We start from the raw sequence: 21,329 nt of genomic DNA, 5'->3' as shown, positions 1-21,329 counted from the left end.
TAAGGAGATTTTGGTCTGATGGGCTTTTCTAAATATACAACTGCCACCTGCAAAACAGGGACAATTTGACTTCCTCTCTTTTCCTATTTGAATACCCTTTACTCTCCTGCCTGATTGCCTTGCCAGAACTCAAATATCTAAGTGTTGAATAGAAGTGGTGGAGAATACAAATGTGCTTTCTTCCCCACCATTCCTGACAATTCCCTATTCTCTTTCCAAATATGTCTATACTTCGCTACTAAAAAGAAAAAGTATTAATATACAGGGAAGCTGAAAGTAATTGACTCATTTTAAAGAATGTATTTCCACAGTACAATCTCTTCAGATTTATCCAGTACTTCTCCCTCTTTTCTCTTCTTCTTTCTTCTTCTTTCTTTCTTCTTTCTTCTTCTTCTTTCTTCTTCTTCTTTTGTTATTATACTTTAAGTTCTATACATATGCATAACGCAGGTTTGTAACATATGTGTATATCAGGCCATGTTATGTGTTGCACCCATCAACCTTACCAGCACCCACTAACCTGCTTCATTACACTGTATAACCCCAATGCAACTCCTCCATGATAGGCCCCGTGTGTGGATACCCCCTTCCCGGAACTAAGTGGATCTCATTATCTTCATTTCCCCACCTATGGAGTGAGAACATGGTGTTTGGTTTCTGTTCTTAAGGATAGTTTTATTGAGAATGATGGTTTTAGCTGCATCCATGTCCCCATAGCGACGCCACAACCCATCCTTTATGGCTGCATACATTCCCATGGTGTATATGTGCCACATTTTCTCTTAATCCAGTCTGTCACTGGTGGGATACTTACTGATTCTAAGTCTTTTGTTATTGTGAATAGTACGCTAACAAATACACGCGGTGCATGTGTCTTTACAGCAGCATGATTTATAATCCTTTGGGTATATACCCAGTAATGGGATGGCTGGGTCATATGGTACTTCCAGTTCTATTTCCCTCTTTTTCACACAAGCAGAACCTTGTAAGCACACAAAAATATGAGCACTATAAAGAAGCCAACTATTTTGGATTTATTTCATGAGACATAATATCTACTTGTACCTTTTTAGAAAGAAAAACCACTTACTTGCCAAGTTTTTGAACTTTACAAAAGTTTTGGGTTCACATTATGATATTTCTAAGTTGTACCAAAATTTAGAGATGATAAAGACATGCACTTCAGGGATTCATTCCCTCCCTTACTGTGGCATCTTCCATCTCTCTCAAGGCAAACTAACTTTCACAAAGTAACATGATTAAACATAGTTAAGTAGGAAAGGTACTACTTAAATGTATATAGATTTAATTATTCAGTAAAGTGACTAACATGACTTGGAAATCAGCCTTGGTAACCTGAGATAGATCAAGCGTGATAGAACTGGTATGACTGCACTCTTTGAGGCCCGGGATATTATCTAAATGTGATTCTACTGGACAGAATGAAGAGTACAATTAGTAAAATTTCAGGGAACTTGAGAGTTTTTAATCAAACTCTGTGTGTTGTCCAGTCCTGTGACTTCTGCCCTGGCTCTCTTGAATAAACTCCTCTCTTTTTTTTGAGAGAGGTCTCACTCTCTTGCACAGGCTGGGTTCAATTGATCCTCCTGCCTCAGCCTCACAAGTAGCTGGGATTATAGGTGTGCATCACCACACCCGGATAATTTTTAAAATATTTTTGTAGAGATGAGGTCTCACCATCTTGCTCAGGTTGGTTGCATTGAATAACCTCTTTTACCCCTGCTTTCTATTTATAGAATTAGCAGTTTAAAACTTCAGGTAAAAGAGTTCAGCGTGAAGCTTGCATCACTGTGATATATGATGCTTTATTGGCAGAATTTAGGAAATGTTTTTGTAAGTAAAACTGTGAACATAGGTTGCATCTGGGGAGGGAAACTGGGGGCCAGAGGAGAGAGAGTTTTTTCTATTTCTTTTTTTGAAATGGAGTCTCACTCTATCACTTAGGCTGGAATACAGTAGTGTGATATCGGCTCACTATAACCTCCGCCTCCTGGGTTCAAGTAATTCTCCTGCCTCAGCCTCCTGAATAGCTGGGATTACAGGTGTGCCCACCGCACCCAGCTAATTTTTGTATTTTTATTAGAGGCGAGGTTTCACCATGTTGGCCAGACTGGTCTCGAACTCCTGACCTCAGGTGATCCACCCACCTCAGCCTCCTAAACTGCTGGGTCACAGGTGTGAGCCACCACACCCGGCCAGGAGACTTTTACTGTGTATCTTTTTGTTCCTTTTGAATTGAGAACCATGTGAACATACTACCTAGTCAAAAATAAATTTTAAAATGTTACATAATAAAAATAAAATCAGTCCTTAGTTAAATAAAAGTATCCTATCTATATTGTTAAAAACTTTGTCTATATCCCTAAAAAGCCATCAGATTCTTCCAGTCAGCTCAAATGTTAGTATTGAACTTACACTACCATCTCTAAGCAAGCAAACAATAAAAAGTCTTGAACCTTATGATTGGCATTACAGAATTCTGGGAAATTTTAGAGAGCTGATCCTGTACGGCACCAAAAACATAGTATGGAAATATATTTAAAGATATAAAGAGAAGACATTTAGAAATGGCGGATCACGAGGTCAGGAGATCGAGACCATCCTGGCTAACACGGTGAAACCCCGTCTCTACTAAGAAATACAAAAAACAGCCGGGCGAGGTGGCAGCGCCTGTAGTCCCAGCTACTCGGGAGGCTGAGGCCGGAGAATGGCGTGAACCCGGGAGGCGGAGCTTGCAGTGAGCTGAGATCCGGCCACTGCACTCCAGCCTGGGCGACAGCGCGAGACTCCGTCTCAAAAAAAAAAAAAAAAAAAAAGAAATGGCTGTAATTTGGTCTGCTTTGAAATGTAATGTTATACTTCCATTTTCTGAGTAAAAGAGGGAGAAAAGAAAACATTAAAAACATTTGTAAATATGGTCTTTTGTTTACGTAAATGGGATGATCCAATGATCATTATTCTGTGACTTGTCTTTCCTACTTAATAATAAATATTGAAGAATATTGTTTTTGTTTGTTTATTTGTTTTTTTGAGACAGGGTCTCACTCTTGCCCAGACTGGAGTGTAGTGGCTCCAGCTTGGCTCACTGCAACCTCCCCCTCCTGAGTTCAAGTGATTCTCCTGCCTCAGCCTCACGAGTAGCTGGGACTACAGGAGTGTGCCACCACGCCCAGCTAATTTTTGTATTTTTAGTAGAGATGGGGTTTCAGCATGTTGACCAGGATGGTTTCTATCTCTTGACCTCGTGATCCTCCCATCTTGTCCTCCCGAAGTGCTGGGATTACAGGTGTAAGCCACCACACCCGGCCCAGAGTATTACTTTTAAACATCCATTTAGTCAAGTACTAACACATATTAAAAGAAAGAGTTAACTTTGACTACCATAATTTTTTTAAATGTTAAATATGAGAAACTTGGTGCCCCATTTAGTGGAGAACGTATACTTTACTAAGTTTCTTAAGGTTCATATTTTTATATACGGTAAAGCGCTAATACAGGATAATACTTCTTCCCTAGAGCAGCAGCGTTTAAATTCTTTGGACCACTTATTCCTTTAAAAAATTGTTGTACATACAGGATTTTAGACTCAGAAAATCTCTAGGCACATTAATTTTGTTTATATTACAACTTTAGGGGTTTTTAAAGTTCTTAAAGCCCAACTGTGCATCTTAAGTTAAGCACCATTGATTAAAGACCCTCTATAAATGAAAAAAATCTTTATTGCATGTACACCTAATTGGAATGGCTACTTTGGCTGGATTTGGATGTAGAAAATTCCCTTTCATTCTTATTGCTACTGAGAATTTCTTCTTCCTCATTTCAGTGCTGGTAATCACTGTGGCCCCACTGAAGTGATCTAATGCTCTTATTCCCACATCAAATTCCAGATCTGGAATTCCCTTGGCTTTGTTTTCATATTGGTTCTGTGATGGCAGGACTGGGCAGGCAATAAAGGGTGTGGGGAGGCAAGAGGAAGAAGAGTAAAAAGGGGGCAACTCTATCCCTTCTCCATATCTTACTTCCCCTTACAGCACAAAGCATGCATAAGACCCGTTATACAAATGGAAGTGAGGAGAAGGCAAAAAGAGACAATTTCTTTCTAAGTTATGGAATTACTTTGGTTAACTTATCCCCAACTTTGTTCAAAATGAGATAGATATCTTAGACAAATGTTATCCTGACCATCATACCTTAACAAAGCATTTGAGAGTTGAGCAGAAAGATATTCCAACATCAGCAAGACTCCAACTGTCCTTTAGAGCGGCTCCAGCATACATTAACTCCAGATACCGCCTGCCTTGTTTGTCTTCAGAGAGAGGAATGTGGAAATAATCCTTAAAAATCAATAGCATATGATGAAAACAGTACATTTCTACATTACTAGACCAGAAATGTACTCTCTTTCCCTTTACATTTTTTTCCTCTGGGCATTATAATTGGGACAAACGGAAGAAGTATTAAATAGAGGTTCTTAACTTAGAGAACTTCCAAAACGTTTATGGATAGAATTTAGATGGGAAGAAACTACATCTTTATTTTATTAACTCTAAATGAAATTGAGATTTTCTTTCAATTACACATGTAGGCAGCAAATTAAAGTAGGAGTAGTCGCTGCACCTGTGACTGACAGCAATAGAAGTCACAGATGTTTTCATATCACATTATAGTTGTTGCAAATATTTCAAAATATTATTTCTACTGATCTGTATTTTGAAAATACAATAGTTATTAGATGAGCTGCTAGAGCTTGTTAGTTAATGTGTTAATTAGGAAGTCCACATGTCACTGTATCATACATTTGGGCTTTTTAATATTTGAAAATATTTTAAAATAATAAATTTCATTTCTATTATATCTGTTTTATTTTATGCATTTAAAGACATTCTGAGAAGCAGTCTATAGACTTCACCAGACTTTCAAAGGGATTCATAAAACATAGAGGTTAAGGTCCCTTGTGTTACAAGATTTAGATTTCAGTCATCATAATAATCCGAATATCATGTAACTATGGTTCGGTAAATGCTGCTTAGCAAATAGGCATGACCGTCTCCAAGTTAAATATTTGATGATCAGAAACTAAATATTTTGCTTAATTTTTTACTTTAGAGTGAACATTTACATGAAATTTATAAGGAAGATACTGTACACATGTTATTTCTTATTCTGGCTTTGTGATCCTAGGTAAGATAGTCAACCTCTCTGAGCTTCAGTTTTTCCTGAATGCAAAATGAAGCCATAGCTCACAAGTTCTCTAAAGTCCTCTCTGCTTCCAAAATCCTTCGGTTCTTTGTAGTTGTTTGCTCACCAAATAAGACATTTATCTGATGACTGGCATGTCCCACTTATATAGCCTGAAGTTAGTGTCTTGCTTTTGTCCTTTTACAAAGAATTGCAATAATATTATCTGGCCTATGCACAACCCACACATTCCCTAAAAAGAAGCCAGACTTCTGTTTTTGTTTTCTTGGGAATTGACTGACTCTTTGTTTTCTTGTCTAATGCCACCAGAGTTACTGTCTTCTTATAAATCTATTGTGTAAGCAAATAATAGTATTTTCAAATAATTTTCATTCCGTTTTTGCTGAAAATGTGCCCAATAGCATCTCTACCCTTTGTACATTTTTAAATGCACTGCATTGTTAAAATTAATATACATTTTGATGGCTTGGGAATGAAGTACATACCTTTATCATCAGCTTGACAACCTCCACAGTTTCATCTGCTGAAACATCAAATGGTTCAAAAGATCCTTCAAAAGCGATGAAAATCCTCATTGTACAATTAGCTTTTCAAACAAAAAATACCCAACTTTTTCAAAGATCCTCCTGGATGGCTGGAAAAATTCCAGTTCACAATTAAGGACAAAAATGATAGCCAGAGGCAGCGGTCACTGTCTAGCCTCAAAGGTAAGTTGCAGAATGTGAAGAGCCTAGTCCCACAGTGCCACAGTATCAGGCAACACAGACACCAGCTACAGTGGAGGAAGTATTTATCTGCTGAAGGCAGTAGTCAATAGCCACCTTATTCCTATATTACGGAAACCAGCAAACTTGACAATGGTTGAGGCAAGTATGGACAAGCTTCAAGCATGTGATACAAAAAGCCTACTCATAAATTATACTTCTGTGATGTGGTCCCCGTCAACTGACTCCTGAATTCTTATGTGCTTAAGTACAGCTGATTGAAGAACCCTTAAAAATAGATATTTGACTGGGATGCACTAGCACAGGGTGAAGCAAAACAAGAGTTGATTTTATTGAATGTGATAATCCTGAAAGTTCTCTGTAAATAACTCTGAGCTGAAACATTCTGGTTTCCATAACAACTTTGTGTACTTGTTCTCTGGCAGTATTTATAATCCTGCCACAGGGTACAGAACAATACCCACTTGCACCAGGGAGATGAATGTGTAGGCAAATCATTCTGTGGCTTTCTCTTCCGATTTCTCTATAATAGAATCTGCTGAGTAGCAACACAATATAGTTGATATTTTCTTTAATCCTTGCCTTTATGTTATTTAGAACAATTTCCCATTGTTATGTCCTTCGACCCCCACTTAGTGTTGGTGGAAAATATTTCAAACCCCCTCAATAAGTGATCAAATAAGCTGGGCATGGTGGCACATGCCTGCAATCCCACGTACTCAGGAAACTGAGATGGGAGGATAGTTTGAGCCCAGAAGTTTAGGGGTGTAATGCGCTTTGATTGCCCCTGCGAATAGCCACTGTACTCCAGCCTGGGGAACATAGCAAGAATCTGTCTGTTCGATATAATAGAAGAAAATACTGCATTTTTAAAAGGAAAGATAATGTATTAAGAATAAATTTGGCCAGGTGTGGTGGCTCACGCCTGTAATCCCAGCACTTTGGGAGGCCAAGTCGGGCAGATCACTTGAGGTCAGGAGTTCAAGACCAGCCTGGCCAACATGGTGAAACCTTGTCTCTACTAAAAATACAAAAATTAGCCAGGTGTGGTGTTGTACACCTGTAATCTTAGCTACTCTGGTGGCTGAGGCACAAGAATCACTTGAACCCTGGAGGCGGAGGTTGCAGTGAGCTGAGATCACACCACTGCACTCCAGCCTGGGTAACAGAGTGAGACTCTGTCTCCAAAAAAAGAGAAAGAAAGAAGGAGGAGTGGAGAGAGAGGGAGAGAGAGAGAGAAAGAGAGAAAGAATAATCTTAACAAGAAATGTGTAAGAGCTGTATAACATAAACATAAAAATACAATCAATAAACATAAAAAAAGGGCTGAACAAGTGGCAGGTATATCATAACTTTGGAAGGAAGGTTCAAAATTATTTAAAGTCATCAATTCTTCCTAAATTCATCTATAAATTAATATTATCTCAATAAAAATAACAGCAAGATTTTTTTGTTTATGTAAGCAAGATGGTTCTAAAATTCATGTAGAGAAAGCAGGCAAGGATAGCTGGAAAAACTCTGGGAAAGAAGAGTAATGAGGGGCACTCACCTACTAGATGTTAGAATTTAATATAAGGCTACAGTAATTAAAACAGGATTGTACTGGCATACGAAGAGTCAGAGAAATCAAGGTAAAAATAGAAAGCATAGAAATGGATTCAAATACATACAAGAATTCAGTGTATGGTAAAAGTGACATCTAACATCAGTGGAGGTAGAGTGGGGAAATAAGATAAATTATTAATAATGGTGGATTAACCAAGTAGTCACCTGAAAAAAAAACCAAAAACTGGAGCCTTACTTTTTACCTTACAGCAGGAGAAATTAAAAACGAGTCTAAAACGAGTTTAAAAATTTAAATGGGAAAAATTGAATCATGAAAACTTTAAGTCTTCTTATATTTTAGGAGATTTTTCAATCATCTTGAGTAATAAGACCTTTCTAACTGTGACCAAAATTCCTAAAGCTGTAAAAAAAATTGATAAATTCAATTATTTTTTAAAATCTACATGGAAAAATAATTTGACATAAAGCCGGGGATAAATAAAGTTAGAAAAATATCTGCAGCCGGGCACGGTGTCTCAAGCCTGTAATCCCAGCACTTTGGGAGGTCGAGGCGGGCGGATCACAAGGTCAAGAGATCAAGATGATCCTGGTCAACATGGTGAAACCCTGTCTCTACTAAAAATACAAAAATTAGCCAGGCGTGGTGGCGGGTGCCTGTAGTCCCACCTACTCGGGAGGCTAAGGCAGGAGAATCACTTAAACCCAGGAGGTGGAGATTGCAGTGAGCTGAGATCGCGCCTCTGCACTCCAGTCTGGTGACAGAGTGAGACTCCACCTCAAAAAAAAAAAAAAAAAGAAAAAAGAAAAATACCTGCAATTCTTCATACATGTAAAAGGTGCATTTAATATATAAAGAGCACCCACAAACATTTTGAGGACATGATGCCATTTTTTACCAGGAAATTGGAAAAGATCCAAAAGTTTGATTGCACACTCTTGCTGAGTCTGTTCCAGTGATACTTTGCCATAGGGAATGTGATTTGGTACAACCCTATATAAAGGAAAATTTGGAAATGTGTATTAAAATTACAAATGCACATATTCTTTGACCCAATGATTTAATTTTTAGGACTTTATTTTTACAAATATTTATATGCTTATTTGTAAAATGATCTAGATATAACATTATTCATTGCAGAGTTGTTTGTAATAGCAAACGATTAGAAACACCTTTCATGTCCATCAATAGGGAACTGATTAAAACAAATTATTTTTCATTCATACAAGACTATACAGCTATTGAAAAGAACAAAGAAGTTTTTTCTATACCACTATTGAAAAATCTTTAAGGTATATCATTTTATGAAAAAAGCAATGTATAAAATACAGTGTGCAGTACATTGCCATTTGTGGAAAAAAAGGGAAAAATCACATCTATATCTATATCTGTAGATATAAATCTGTTTTGTGTGTATACCTCAAAATCCCTGGAAATATATTCAGAAAACTAGAAAATTTGGTGCCTGTGGAGAGGAGACTTAAGCATCAAGGGTGAGGACAATATTTTTCATTGTATTATATTTTTCTTTTAAATATATTTTATTTTTATTTTATTTTTTAGAACAGTGTTAGGTTCGCAGCAAAATTGGGTGGAAAGTACAGAGAGTTCCCATATACCTGCTACCTCCACATATGACAGTATCCTTAACTATCAAAATCCTGAACCAGAATGGTTCATCTTTTTTTTACAAATGGTGAACATAGATTGATACATCATTATCACCCAAAGTCCATAGTTTACACTAGGGTGTTGTACAACACTCTTGTTGTATATTTTATGGGTTTTGACAAATGTATAATGACCTGTATACACCATTATAGCATCACAGAGGGTAGTTTCACTGCCCTAAACATCCTCTGTGTTCTGTTTATTCATCCCCCACTTCCTTTGCCTGTCCCCCAATCTTGGCAATGAAGAACATCTTGGTTGCTTCCAAGTTTTGGAAATTATAAATAAACCTTGCATAAATACCTGTATACAGGTTTTTGTTTGAAGTTTTCAACTCCTTTGGAGAAACACCAAGGATCATGACTGCTGGATCATGTGGTAAGAGGATGTTTAGTTTTGTAAGAAACTGCCAAACTGCCTTCTGGAGTGACTGTACCATTTTGCATTCCCACCAGTAATGAATGAGAGTTCAGTTCCTGTTTCTCCACATCCTCACCAGGACTTAATAGAGTGTTTATATTATCTTTTTATTTTTAAATTTTGATCCATGTGAATGCATTAAATGAAATAAAATGAAAAAAAAAAAAAAAAAAGTCCAACTTGCAGCCCTTCTAAGAAGCCTTCTTGATGTCCCCAGGGAAGTTGACTTTTTTTCTCGATTCCCCTCCTGCATCATACATTCTTTAACTATAGGATCTTTTATACTGCATCGATTTATGTCAGTGACAGCCTCCTCCACTAGACTGTGAGCTTCCTGATGGTAGGGCAGTGTCTTATTCTCCTTTGTATCCCCAGTGGCCTAGCCCAGAGCCTCACAATGGATGAATAGACAAGCTAGATTAATATCATCAAAAATTGCCTTGTAACAATGAAATGACAGGTAGACTTGGAAAACTCATAGCAGTTTAGAGACAGCTTAAAATGATAAAGATTACACTTGATTCTCTCAGTTGCAATTTAGGAACAGCTTGCCTTAGCATCTAGAGGCCCTTTTTGAGTTATTTTTCTTTTTCCAAGAGTGGTAAAACTAAGTTAATTAGCCTACTGGGGACCTCCTACATGCAATGGAACATGCTAGGTCTTTGGAAGATTTGGTCCTAAATATGATCTTAAGGGATTTGCTATGAGTAGGGAAGAAGACAGATGTCCAAAACACCTGGACCAGGGACCATATTGTAGTATGGTGTATATACTACCATACTACAATATGGTCCAAGAAAGGTGCAAATAAAATAGAAGGTATTGAGGTGAAGACACATTTGATCTGAGATAAGATATATTCTTAATTCATTTATTCATTCAGTACATGCACACTGTAGGAAAGTTGTGGTATCCTTCTTCATCCATCATAAGGGTCATGGCCAACACTCCTATAACAAAAGACAGATTAATAAGAGAAAAGCGTAATAAATCTATTCAATCAAAGTTTTAGTGACACGGGGACTTCAGAAATGAAGATTCAAAGACCCAGGGAAAACTGTCCATTTTAATGCTTAGATTTGATGTGAAGAATGAACAGCCATGTAGAAATGAAATTGGACAAAGGGATATAATCTAATGGTAACTGACTGAGGGGGAAAACTCAGCAAGGCCTGTCTGTTCATAGTCTTCTTGGCCTCTCTTTGTAGCACCCCTTCCTCCCAGGTGTAGGACAGGACCCCTCTGGAATGAGGGTCTTTAAGGAAGAAGGGAGAGAGTCACCTTTCTAGGTTTTATAGCTTACATTAGAGGTGAGGAGTTCGAGTTTTTACGACCTGCCTTGGGGAAGAGGAATACTGTTTTTTTTTTGCCTCCCTTCAGGGCAGGAGGCAGTGTGGGAAAACAGAGGGCAGGAGAAGGTCTAAAGAGACTTTGCTTCTGAGGTTGCTTCTGAGACCTTCCAGTTTTCTTTAGTTCAAAGGACTCAGTATGCCAAAGTGACATACTTCTGAGTATCATTTTCTAAGCTGAACAGCACTGAGCCCCTAATATGTGTCAGGCACTGTTCTGTGCTGGATTATTGCAGTGAATAAGACATGGAGCTTCCAGTGTAGTGTGTATATGTGAGTATGTGTCTTTGGGGTGGAGATGAGAGTAAGAATAGGTAGGGAATCAGGGGAGGGCAAATACAATAATTAAGTAACTAATAAACAAGGAAGCTCTGTTTAAAGAGAATGGTCAAATACTAGGGCTAAACATGGAAAAAGGGCTAAAAATGGTCAAATACTAGGGCTAAACAAAATAAATGTAATGAATTAGGAAAGAATTGCTTACTGGGAATAACAGTAGGGAATAATTAGATTAAATGCAGGGAAAATAAATAATAGTAAGATGACACATACCAAGATAGAAAGAGAAGGAAAAATAGTGTTACAAGAAGATCTGGGTGCACATGAAAAGAAACAGCCATGCCACAATCAGTGACTAATATTTTAGTCCACTGTCTTCTTCTATATTTCAAAAATGGAGATCAGTTTCTTGATTCTAATTTCTGAGCTTAAAGCGTAGCATTCTCCCTATTATAGTTTAACTCTTTAGGTTCCTTTAAAAAGCATTGTCAAATTGTCCCTGTTTGCAGATGACATGATTGTATATTTAGAAAACCCCATCGTCTCAGACCAAAATCTCCTTAAGCTAATAAGCAACTTTAGCGGTCTCAGGATACAAAATCGATGTGCAAAAATCACAAGCATTCCTATACACCAATAATAGACAAACAGCCAAATCATGAGCAAACTCCTATTCACAATTGCTACAAAGATAATAAAACACCTAGGAATACAACTTACATGGGATGTGAAGGATCTCTTCAAGGAGAACTACAAACCACTGTTCAAGGGAATAAGAGAGGATGCAAACAAATGGAAAAACATTCCATGATCATGGATAGGAAGAATCAATATCATGAAAATGACCATACTGCCCAAAGTAATTTATAGATTGAATGCTATTCCTATCAAGCTACCATTGACTTTCCTCACAGAATTAGAAAAAAACTACTTTAAAATTTCATATGGAACCAAAAAAGAGCCAGTATAACCAAGACAATCCTAAGCAAAAAGAACAAAGCTGGAGGCATCACACTACCTGACTTCAAAATATACTACAAGGCTACAGTAACCAAAACAGCATGGTACTGGTACCAAAACAGATATAGACCAATGGAACAGAACAGAGGCCTTAGAAATAACACATCTACAACCATCTGATCTTTGACAAATCTGACAAAAACAAGCAATGGGGGAAAGGATTCTCTATTTAATAAATGGTGTTGGGAAAACTGGCTAGCCGTATGTGGAAAACTGAAACTGGACCCCTTCCTTACACCTTATACAAAAATTAACTCAGGATGGATTAAAGGCTTAAACGTAAGACCTAAAACCATAAAAACCCTAGAAGAAAACCTAGGCAATACCATTCAGGACATAGGCATGGGCAAAGACTTTATGACTAAAACACCAAAAGCAATGGCAACAAAAGCCAAAATTGACAAACGGGATCTAATTAAACTAAAGAGCTTCTGCACAGCAAAAGAAACTATCATCAGAGTGAACAGGCAACCTACAGAATGGGAGAAAATTTTTGTAATCTATCCTTCTGACAAAGGACTAATATCCAGAATCTACAAGGAACTTAAACAAATTTACAAGAAAAAAACAACCCCATCACAAAGTGGGCCAAGAATATGAACAGACACGCTCTCCTCAAAAGAAGACATTTATGTGGAAACAAACATATGAAAAAAAGCCCATCACTGGTCATTAGAGAAGTGCAAATCAAAACCGCAATGAGATACCATCTCATGACAGTTAGAATGGTGATCATTAAAAAGTCAGGAAGCAGCAGATGCTGGAGAGGATGTGAAGAAATAGGAGAGCTTTTACACTGTTGGTGGGAGTGTAAATTAGTTCAATCATTGTGGAAGACAGTGTGGCAATTTTTCAAAGATCTAGAATTAGAAATACCATTTGACCCAGCAATTCCATTAGTGGGTATATACCCAAAGGGTTATAAATCATTCTACTATAAAGACACCTGCACACTCATGTTTATTGCAGCACTATTCACAATAGCAAAGACTTGGAACCAACCTAAATGCCCATCAATGATAGAATGGATTAAGAAAATGTGGCACATATACACCATGGAATATGATGCAGCCATAAAAAAGGATGAGTTCATGTCCTTTGCAGAGAAATGAATGAAACTACAAACCATCATTCTCAGCAAACTAACACAGGAACAGAAAACCAAACACTGCATGTTCTCACTCATAAGTGGGAGTTGAACAATGAGAACACATGGACACAGGGAGGGGAACATCATGCATCAGGGCCTGTCGGGGGGTGGGGGTCTGGGGGACGGATAGCATTAGGAGAAATATGTAATGTAGATGATGGATTGATGGGTGCAGCAAACCACCATGGCATGTGTATACCTGTGTAACAAACCTGCATATTCTGCACATGTATCCCAGAACTTAAAGTATATATATATATATAAAAGCTTTGAAATAATTACATGCTTATATTGACTTTAAAATATTTTCTGATTTATGATATATTGATACATGCCATACATGTTATTGATATGTACAGAATAACAAGAAGAATTTTACGTTACATGGTGAATGGTATTGTAGAGCAATGCTGAATGATTGGTGGTCCTTTATGATACTATTTACCTTAGAAGTATCTGCTTTGGTATTAAAATGTCAATGCTGATGTGTTGAGAAAGAATTGATAGTATCTATTTTTAATATCTAACTATGCTTTTATTATTGTGACTTTTAAAATTTGTCATTGAGTTTTGTTCTTTCTTTCCATCTAAGAAAGCATAAGTGTGCATTTGAATCATCTGGTGATCCTTTTTATATGTTGATTCTCACTGAGAAGTTCTAGAGTGGGACCTGGGATTTTCAATTTAACAAACTCCCTGGATCATACTTTGTTTTTTTGTTTGTTTGTTTTGTTGTTGTTGTTTTCTGAGATGAAGTCTTGCTCTGTCGCACAGCCTGGAGTACAGTGGCACGACCTCAGCTGACTGCAACCTCCACCTCCTGGGTTCAAACAATTCTCCTGCCTCAGCCTCCCAAGTAGCTGGGAACACAGACGCACACCACCACGCCTTACTAATTTCTATAGCCAGATGCTATAATTTCTATAGCCAGACGTACACCACCACGCCTGGCTATTTTTAGTAGAGACGGGGTTTTGCCATGTTGGCCAGGCTGGTTTTGAACTCCTGACCTCAAGTGATCTGCCTGCTTTGGCCTCCCAAGGTGCTGGGGTTACAGCCTTGAGCCACCGTGCCCGGCCTCCCTGGACCACAGTTTGAATAGCAGGGAGCTAGAAGTTATATGGAGCTTTTTAAAAAAGTAATTGTAAAGAGAAAGAGATTTTTGTCCCAGCTGCCTCCCAATTTAATACAAAGAAAAGCAAAAGAATATTGTCCTTTAAAATTCACCTAAAAATAGTTTCACAAAGCAGTGGTTTTAATCTGGCATTATTTGTTTACTATTATTATCTGATATACCTGGTGTCTTTATTTGGATCATCTGAACACATGGCAAATGCAATTGAACAGTTCCCTCATGTCTTTATATTTGGAAGTGAAAAAACTAGGGGCAGATGCATCTCATTAAATTGCTAAGATCAATAAAGACTTAACTATAACCAAGATGGAAGCTGGGAGAATTTCCAGACATTAGAGCTCATCACTAGATGCAAAGGCTCTTTCAAGGAAGTGAAATTGTGCAACTAATAGCTAGAATAAACTCATGCTTGATATAGGAAATAACAAGCAGTAAACAGGAAAGAAATCTACAATTAGGAAAATAAGCAGTATTTAGGAAAATAGCAATTATAAAACACAGTTTATTGTCAACTAAAATAGAACAAGCAGTAGGCTAATTGAAGTACTATGTACCATTGTGTTAGTTGGAATGCTTTATATCAATACAGGACTTGTAAATTGAATTATAACTTTAACCACTGTCTCATTCAGTAGAATCAAACACATCATGCTTAGTAGTCTCCTTTCTGATATCACATCCCCTATCTTGTGTTTAAATTGTAGAGAAAGCTCTTACATATTCATCAAAGCCCAACAGATTAGGACAGTGCCTTCTCTGATCTTCTGTGTTGTCATTTTTGTTCAATATTCCCCATTCTGTGGACTTTGCTTCTCTGCCTTAAGAATGTGTTTGGTCATGCAGTCTGCAGAAGAGTGTTGGGGTCAGGAGTGAGAACTGATCAAATATTGAGGTGGCAATAGCTGACAATTAAATCTCTGATATCTTTCTTTTTTCTGGATCCAAAGAAAAGAATTAACGTAGGCATTTCAGATACTATTGTAAGGGTTCCATGTGGAAAAAACTGTGGGGCAGGAGCCAGGGATTCTCAAAACCTGCTTGATGTATGCTAAAGGCTAGCTCTAAATATATTTTATTTAGTTTAGTAGTTTTATTTGAAAGGTGCAAAGAAGGCTGCCTGTAAATGATCAAGCAGTCCTCCTACCTCAGCCTCTCAAAGTGTTGGGATTACAGGCATGAGACACTGCACTTAATCCCAGTGTACAGATCTTTTATTACCTCCTTGGTTAAATTCTTTTCTAAGTATTTTATTCTTTTTGATACTATAATAAATGAAATTACTTTAAAATTTTTTTCTTGGATAGTTTATTGTTAATGTATACAAATCCTACAAAATGTTTAAATGTTCATGTTGTATTCTGCAACTTTACTGAATTCATTTATTAGTTCTAACAGTTTCTTGATGTAGTTTTTAGAGTTTTCTATATGCAAGATCATATCATCTGGAAACAAAGACAATTTTACTTCTTCCCTTCCAATTTGTATGTCTTAGATTTCATTTTGTTGCCTAGTTATTCTGACTAGGACTTCCAGTATTATATATTGAAAATAATTGGTGAGAGTGGGTATATTAGTCCGTTTACATGCTGCTGATAAAGACATACTTGAGACTGGGAAGAAAAAGAGGTTTAATTGGACTTATAGTTCCATATGGCTGGGTAGGCCTCAGAATCATGTAGGGAGGCAAAAGACACTTCTTACATGGCAGTGGCAAGAGAAAAATGGGGAAGATGCAAAAGCAGAAATCCCCAATAAAACCATCAGATTTCATGAGACCTATTTACTATAATGAGAACAGTATGGGGGAAACCACCCCTATTATTCAAATTGTCTCCCACCAGGCCCCTCCCACAACGTATGGCAATTATGGGAGTACAATTCAAGATGAGATTTGGGTGGGGACACAGAGCCAAACCATATCAGTGGGCATCCTTGTCTTGTTCCTGTTTTAAAGGAAAAGCTTTTAGTTTTTCGCCCTTGGGTTTGATGTTGCTGTGGGTTGGCCATATGTGATCTCTATATTGTGTTGAGGTATATTACTTCTATACCTAATTTGTCGAGAGTGTTTTTTTTTTTAAATCATAAAAGGATATTGAATTTTGTTAAATGCTTTTTCTGTATCAGTTGGGATGATCATATGATTTTTGTCCATTCTTTTAATGTAGTGTATCACATTTATTGATTTGCATATATTGAATCATCTTTGCATCTCAGGGATAAATCCCACTTGATTGTGGTGTATGGTTCTTTTAATATGCGGTTGAATTTGGTTTGCTAGTATTTTGTTGAGGATTTTTGCATCCATGTTAATCAGGAATATTGTTGTGTAATTTTCTTTTCTTGTAATGTCTTTCTCTGGCTTTGATATCAAGGTGATACTGGCCTCATAAAATAAGTTTGTAAGTATTTGCTTCCTTTCTATTTTTTGGAAAAGTTTGAGAAGGATTGATATTTATTCTTCTTTAAATGTCTGCTAGAATTCACCAGTGAAGTGAGGTCCTGGGCTTTTCTTTGATGGGATTTTTTTCTTATTTGTGCAAATATATAGGGTACATGAGATATTTTATTACATGTATATAATGTGCAGTGATGAAGTCAGGGTATTCACGGTGTCCATCACCAAAGTATGATACATTTTTGTTAAGTATAGTCATCCTACTCTGCAATCAAACATTGAATTTATTTCTTCTTACTGTATGTTTGTACTCTTTAACCCACTTCTCTTTAACCTCCTCCCTTCCTACTCCACTCTTCCTTCCCAGTCTCTTTGATCTTGTTTTACACTCTCTACCTCCATGTGTCCAAATATTTCACCTTCCTCATGTGAGAACTTGCGATATTCGTTCTTCTGTGCCTGGCTTATTTCAGTTAAGATAAAATTACTTCCTGTTTCATCAATTTTGTTACAAATGACATGATTTCGTTCTTTTGAATGGCTGAGTAGTATTCCACTGTGTATATATATTTTCTTTATCCATTCATCCATTCTTGGGCACTTAGGTTGATTCCATATCTTTGGTATCGTGAATAGTGTTGCAATAAACATACAAGTTCAGTATCCCTTTGTTATAATGATATATTTTCCTTCTGGTCGATACCCAGCAGTGACATTGCTGGATCAAACTTTTAGTTTTTTTGAGAAATCTCCATACTGTTTTCCATAGTGGCTATACAAGTTTACATTCTCACTAAGAGTATATAAGAGTTCCCTTTTCTCCACATGCTCACTAACAATTGTTATTTTTTGTCTTTTTAATAATAGCCATTCTGACTGGGGTAAGATGATATCTCATTGTGGCTTTGATTTTCATTTCCCTGATGATTAGTGGTTTTGAGCATTTTTTTCATAAACCTTTTGGCTATTTTTATGTCTTCTTTTGAGAAGTATCTATTTGTGTCTCTTATTCACTGTTTAATGGAATTATTTGTTTCTTTCTTTTTTTCCTATTGAGTTCCTTGTATATTCTGGATATTAGTCCCCTGTTGGACAGTTTGCAAATATTTTCTCAGGTTGTTTCTTCATTCTGTTGATTATTTCTTTTGCTGTGCAACAGCTTTCTAGTTTATTTATTTATTTATTTATTTTTGAGACGGAGTCTCGCTCTGTCACCCAGGCTGGAGTGCTGTGGCCCGATCTCAGCTCACTGCAAGCTCCGCCTCCCGGGTTCCCGCCATTCTCCTGCCTCAGCCTCCCGAGTAGCCGGGACTACAGGCGCCCGCCACCTCTCCCGGCTAGTTTTTTTTTTTGTATTTTTTAGTAGAGACGGGGTTTCACCGTGTTAGCCAGGATGGTCTCGATCTCCTGACCTCGTGATCCGCCCGTCTCGGCCTCCCAAAGTGCTGGGATTACAGGCTTGAGCCACCGCGCCCGGCCAGCTTTCTAGTTTAATTAAGTCATGGGAGATTTATGATTACTGATTCAATCTCCTTCCTCATTATTGGTCTGTTTAGATTTTCTGTTTCTTCATGATTTGGTCTTGGTAGATTGTATATTTCTAGGAATTTATGCATTTGTTCTAGGTTATACAATTTGTTGACTTATAATTGTTCATAGTATTCTCTTACACTGCTTTGTATTTCTGTGGTGTCAATTATAATCTCTTCTCTTTCATGTCTGATTTTAGCTTTCTTTTTTCTTTAGATAAGGTTTATCAAATTCATTATTTTTTCAGAAAAAAAATCTTAGTTTCATTGATCTTTTCTATTGCTTTTCTAGTGTCTATTTGATTTATTTTTGTTCTGATCTTTGTTATTTCTTTCTTTTTAGTAACATTGGGCTTTGTTCTTTTTCTAGTTCCTTGATGTATGATGTTAGGTTGTTTATTTGAGATCTTTATGTTTTCCTTATGTAGGTGTTTATCACTATAAAATTTACTTTTAGACTTTCTTTTGCTGCATTCCATGGGTTTTAGTATGTTGTGTTTCCATTTTTAGCTATCTTAAGATGTCTCCTTATTTTCCTTTTGATTGATTTTTTTGACCCATTGTTTGTTCAGCAGTATGTTGTTTAATCCACAAGTTTTCCTCCTCTTACTGATTTCTAGTTTCATGCCACTATGTCAAAAAAAAAATACTTGGTATGACTTCAGTCTGTGGCCTAACATGATCAGTTGTGAAGAATGTTCCACGTGCACTTAAGAAGAATGTATATTCTGTTGCTGCTGGATAAATGTTCTGTGTATGTGTGTTAGGTCCAGTTGGCCTAAAGTGTAGTCCAAATCTACTATTTCCTTATTGATTTTTGGTCTGGATGATCTATCCATTGTTGAAAGTGGGGTATTGAAGTCTCCTCCTGTTGTTCTATTACTGTTTCTCCCCTGAGAACATATATTTACAATTCTTATAGCTGCTGCTGCTGCCTCTTCCTCTTCCTCCTCCTCCTCCTCCTCTTCTTCTTCTTCTCCTTCTCCTTCTCCCTCTCCCTCTCCCTCTTCTTCTTTCTTCTCCTCCTCCTCTTTCTTCTTCTTCTTCTTCTCTTCCTCCTCCTCCTCCTCCTCCTCCTTCTTCCTCTTCTTCTTCTTCACAAAATCTCACTGTCTCCCAGGCTGGAGTGCAGTGGTACAATCTCAGCTCAAGCAGTTCTCCTGTCTCAGCCTCCTGAGCAGCTGGGACTACAGATGCATGCCACCTCACCGGACTAATTTTTATATATTTGGTAGAGGTAGGGTTTCACCATGTTGGTCAGGCTCATCTCGAACTCCTGACCTCAAGTGATCTGCCCACCTCAGCCTCCCAAAGTGCTGGCATTACAGGCGTGAGCCACCGCGCCCGGCGTCTAACAGCCTCTTAATGCAATGACTTTTTTTTTTTTTTAAACGTTATATAATGCTTATTTGTTTCTTTTTACGGCTTTTCACTTAAAGTTTATTTTGTGTGATGTAAGTGTAGCAATCCCTACTCTTTTTGTGTTTTTTATTTGCATGGAATATCTTTTTCCATCTCCATGCTTTAAGCCTGTGTATGTCCCTAAAGCTGATGTGAGTTTATTGTAGGGAGCATGTAATTGGGTCTCTGTTTTTTTCAAAATCCATTCAGCTACTCTATGTCTTGATTGGAGAATTAAATCCATTTCACATTCAAGGTAATTATTGATAGGTATGGACCTACTATTGCCATTTTGTTAATTGTTTTCGGCTGTGGGTCTCATGGGCAGTGTTCCACATGGCTGGGAGAGACACGCACTCACTCACTAAGCTCTCACTTTTTCTGTGGGAGAAATCGCTGGCCAAGGGAGGTCTCTCTTGGCACTGAGCTCTGCCACCTAGTGGAAGTAGTGATGCAGGAAAAGCAAAACTGTTCTTACCCACTTCAATTTATCTATTCTGGAAATTTTTATTTTTTATTTTATTTTATTTTTATCTTGTTGTGTCCCCCAGGCTGGAGTGCAGTGGCACGATCTTGACCTGCTGAAACCTCTGCCTCCTGGGTTCAAGCGATTCTCCTGCCTCAGTCTCCTGAGTAGCTGGGATTACAGGTGTGCGTCACCACACCCAGCTAATTTTTTTGTATTTTTAGTAGAGACAGGGTTTCACCATGTTGGCCAGGCTGGTCTCAAACTCCTGGCCCCAAAAAACTCCAACAGTATGCTGGAACTTCTCCACTGGACTCCTGGACTTCCACAAAGGTACTGTCATCTGGAGATAGTTTTCAAAATGGATGCTTCTGCAGTAGGATGACAGTAAAGAGCTCCTATTTCACCATCTTGCTGATGTCACTTATTCCATCTCATTCTGAATTTGCCATTTAAAATACCTTTCATTCGCTTCTTCCCATCTCTCCTTTTCTGCTTTATATTGCATATCGTTTTCTTTATTCCTTTATTCCCTTTTTATGTCTACTGGTTTGGAAATCATACTCAATATCTTTGGTCTCCATACCTTTTTTTGCATCTCTTTTTTTCTGGGTTTGATTTTCATCTTTCTGAAGATATTCTTTACAAGTTCAGTTAGTAGAAATCTGTTAGTGGTAAAAGCTGATTTTCCCTAAAAATGTATTTATTTTGTCCTCACTCTTAAGTGATAGCTTAACTAGGCATATAATTCTAAATTGACAGTTGTAACTATTTTATTTTAGCATTTGAAGATACTATTTCACTGACTTTTAGTTTCTTTTGTAGCTAGTAAGAAGTCCAGGCCAGGCGCAGTGGCTCACGTCTATAATCCCAGCACTTTGGGAGGCCGAGGCAGGCGGATCACGAGGTCAGGAGATAGAGACCATCCTGGCTAACATGGTGAAACCCCATCTCTACAAAAAATACAAAATATTAGCCGGGCGTGGTGGCGGATGCCTGTAGTCC

General features: G+C 37.6%; 1 protein-coding gene across 1 annotated transcript in view; it reads right to left on the bottom strand.

The window, feature by feature from the left end:
* ANKUB1 (ankyrin repeat and ubiquitin domain containing 1) overlaps positions 1-6,791 on the bottom strand; it is a 34,621-nt gene extending 27,830 nt beyond the window's left edge. Inside the window, exons 1-2 of the mRNA XM_003894963.5 lie at positions 5,706-6,791; positions 4,212-4,355 (exon numbers count right to left, since the gene is read on the bottom strand). Coding sequence (XP_003895012.2) covers positions 4,212-4,355; positions 5,706-5,795 — 234 coding nt within the window. The 5' untranslated portion in view covers positions 5,796-6,791. The remainder of the gene's footprint in view (positions 1-4,211; positions 4,356-5,705) is intronic.
* Positions 6,792-21,329: the final 14,538 nt, after the last annotated feature.

The sequence above is a fragment of the Papio anubis genome, chromosome 2 (assembly GCF_008728515.1).
Source record: "Papio anubis isolate 15944 chromosome 2, Panubis1.0, whole genome shotgun sequence".
In the NCBI taxonomy this organism is placed as follows: Eukaryota; Metazoa; Chordata; class Mammalia; order Primates; family Cercopithecidae; genus Papio; species Papio anubis.
This window is presented reverse-complemented; position numbering and strand designations above follow the sequence as displayed.